This window comes from Apiospora kogelbergensis (genome assembly GCF_038363985.1).
Source record: "Apiospora kogelbergensis strain CBS 113332 chromosome Unknown utg000017l_segment0_segment0, whole genome shotgun sequence".
In the NCBI taxonomy this organism is placed as follows: Eukaryota; Fungi; Ascomycota; class Sordariomycetes; order Amphisphaeriales; family Apiosporaceae; genus Apiospora; species Apiospora kogelbergensis.
In genome coordinates, this window is record NW_027117434.1 from 996 (window position 1) to 4,083 (window position 3,088).

At 51.8% G+C, this 3,088-nt stretch overlaps 1 protein-coding gene across 1 annotated transcript; it reads right to left on the reverse strand.

Annotated features, from left to right (window-relative positions):
- Window positions 1-695: 695 nt before the first annotated feature.
- Window positions 696-1,041, reverse strand: PG998_014958 (uncharacterized protein; the record flags this gene model as incomplete). Its single annotated transcript, XM_066881774.1, is given in 2 exon segments — window positions 696-865; window positions 882-1,041. The coding sequence occupies 2 exon segments, from the start codon at window positions 1,039-1,041 to the stop codon at window positions 696-698; spliced, it is 330 nt and encodes a 109-aa protein (XP_066723169.1).
- Window positions 1,042-3,088: the final 2,047 nt, after the last annotated feature.

A 3,088-nucleotide genomic window follows, 5' to 3' on the forward strand; every position in this document is an offset into this window, starting at 1 on the left:
ACTCACATTGTGAGGTCAACCCAGGATGCGCTAGGAGGGGTCCCTAAGTGCAGCCCGGGTGTGGCGGGGGCAAGCGGCACTGCCCCACGTGTCTTAACAGATGCGGTACTCTTGAGTCCACTGGAGCTAGGGTCGTAGCGCATGTGGGTGAGAATGCGTTTTTGAACGCAGTTCCAGGTATCCAATAGAGACTTAAGAGAATGGCGCAGGACTCGACCTGGTCCAGGTCGGGATTTTTCTTAAAGGCTCCCCAGGTATAGAATATCGCGACATACTCTTGTTTATCGGATACTTTAATCGATATAGAGCAGATGTTTGCCGCTTTCGACCAGACATACTGGAGGTGGCTAATGGAAATGCCAAATTTCACGACCACATAGAGTCGGTACCTCTGCTGGACGAGCTCAACGTATGAACGATTACCTCAATAAGACATAATATCGACTCTTTACATGAGTGTCGTACAAGTAACTTAGAGTATCAAACGCATGTTTAGACCGCGGGTTTAGGCCATCCGATGCGTCTCATCTCGGGTGGGCCCTGCACGACATGATCCTCTCAAGTCGCCTGGCTGACCTTTGTATTATGGTGTTTGCTTCCTCTTTTCTCTGCTGTCTACCCAATGACTTGATTATGGAGTAAGCTCCAGTGAACCTCCCTATCATGCTTCCTATGAGTTTCATCCCCCACCTGGTTCAATGCATAGTGCCGCCGCCGTCCAGATATGCCGCCGCCGCGAGGGCCTCGATGGTCTGCGCTTTGCCCAGCCCCGGCAATTCCTGGGCCTGCGGCTTCAGGGTGCATGCACTCCAGAAAGCTTCAGCGTTTGAGCCGCAGATGCAAGAGAGCGGTTGCAGGGTAATGGCTATTCGCTAGATTACAGCTGCTGTTTGGGTAAATCGCCTGTGCTGGCGGGTACCACAGCCACTGCCGCGCCATGTAGGCCCGCGTGAGGACGTCCTTGTAAGTGCAGGGCGGCTGCTCGCGCGCGTATCGCGCCACCGGTGCCCCCCGCTGCTCGAAAGTAGGCCTCACCGCCATGCGGGGTCAACACACTCGCAAGGGAGGTTTGTGCCAGACGTGCAGCCCAGGATCCCCCCTACAGTTCGTTCCCATCTGCATAGTCTTAGCAATAGTTGCGACTGGTCGTTCCCAATTCAGCGAGAAGGCTTACCTCACATCTCGCAATTTTGATCTAAACGATACCGGAGAAACGTACTTTGCCTTGTCGCCGTCAGGTCGCCCGTGTGCTAAAAATTTGCCGCAGCTGAGCGGGGCGTGCATGAGGACAGCGGAAGTTGGGGGGATGTTGAGGAGCTGCCAGACTCTGAGGCTGTGTCAGTGCATGTGGCTTCGTTGATTCTCTGGATGTTGACTTGCAGACGGCAGAGTCAGCTGTCACATTCTTGGGCATAACGCTTTGGGCGATATAGTCTTCTCCATGATCTCTCGACTGGTGAATGGTTAAAGGCAGGTTGCCGGACGCTCTTCGAGTGACCTAGTCGTTCTCATGAGGCATAGCGGGGGATGGATAATGGGTTGCCTGCAAGATAAGATTGCTAGGAAGTTGCAGCTGTTAAGATGGAAGGCATCGGTACCTTGGAGGCCGATGATCCGACCCCGGACCACTAAGAGAAATATGTACTGGGACAACCGCGTTGTACCCAGACAGAGAGTAAAACTAGGAACACAACCAATCACGCGTCTGACGACGAATTAGAGTCTCATACGCTGAAAGAACAAACCGACGCATATAGACGCGAAACCGATGATAATTATAGAATTATTAATTGCGTCATTCTTCTGAATCTTTTCCGGAATGACAATGCGCAACGAATAACGTTATTTTCGAAACTTCAAGAACTGAGGAGACATGGAACAGGAACATTACCGCTCTCGCTCGCTCCCCTGAACCTATGGGACGAAATTGAGAGAACAATTTCATGGCTTAGCCAGCCCGTAATCCCAAATCAAAACGACTATGGAACGAGTCCCTATCAACCCTCCTTTACCCGCCAGGCGCAACTCCTGCCGAGGATCCTGCGGCCAGACCGACAATACGAGTAGCAGGCCGGACCTGCAGCGCCCCAGACGAGATCCCGAGGCCAGCAATCAGTTGAGCACACCGGGAAGAGGCGCATCTGGACTTGAAACCCATGAATGATGATATACAGTAGATGCGGCGAAGCGATGGGCGGGAAGACCTCAATCTATACAAAATCCTCTCGACAATGAACCAGCAACTCGTCCACCGAACTTCCCCTCACAAAATACGTCAACAGAACCGTCAAAAATGCCCTCCCGAAACAACCACTGCGACCCAGCGGATACAGTGACCATTTGGTACACTAACCTCAAGAGAGTGGGTGAAGCGGAGGAAGGCTTTGAGCCAATGCTGAAGTATTTCATGTTTTCGTGAAATGTTTTGTTAACTGAATTATTACATCAAGTTCGAGAATGGCGGACTCGATCCTCTTACGACGGTCTATATCATGAATCAGAGGTATCGACGCATGAACATTAATTTCTAAATAAGTTCCCGGTCTTTTTCGGCTTGCCAGAAGGAGCGAGCAGTTGGACGTTTCGATGTTTTTGTGTATCTGGCCAACCCGATATGCTTCTTCTTCCAGCGTTATCTTTCCCCAAACTGAAGGTTCGTTTTGAGGTACCCCTTTCTGTCGCCTCCCTGCCGCGCGAAGCTAATGGCTTCTCTATGTTTCAAGCTCAACCCACCTCTGAGGCCGGGAAGCGCTTGGTCAAATGATCTAGTTAGCAAAGGCAGAAACCGGGATGTCTAGCAGGCGTTCAAGCCTTCTGCTTATACATGTGACATTCCTGCCAGTCCCCTCGCTCTCCGATCCTGCATCACCATGAATCTGGTATTGTCGTATCTTCCAATGAATATATCCATCCGGACGACATGTTTCGAAGTGGTATCGTTCAGCATGCAGCCGGAGAAGGGGAGAAGGGGGTCCGGTACCCTCGGGGCCACCGTGGCCTCGCCGTCCCGCAAGTCTCTGGTCCAGACGTTCTTATAGCCACCTCGAGACGCTGCCTTCCGCCAGATAAATTTCAATCTTTCGAGAAG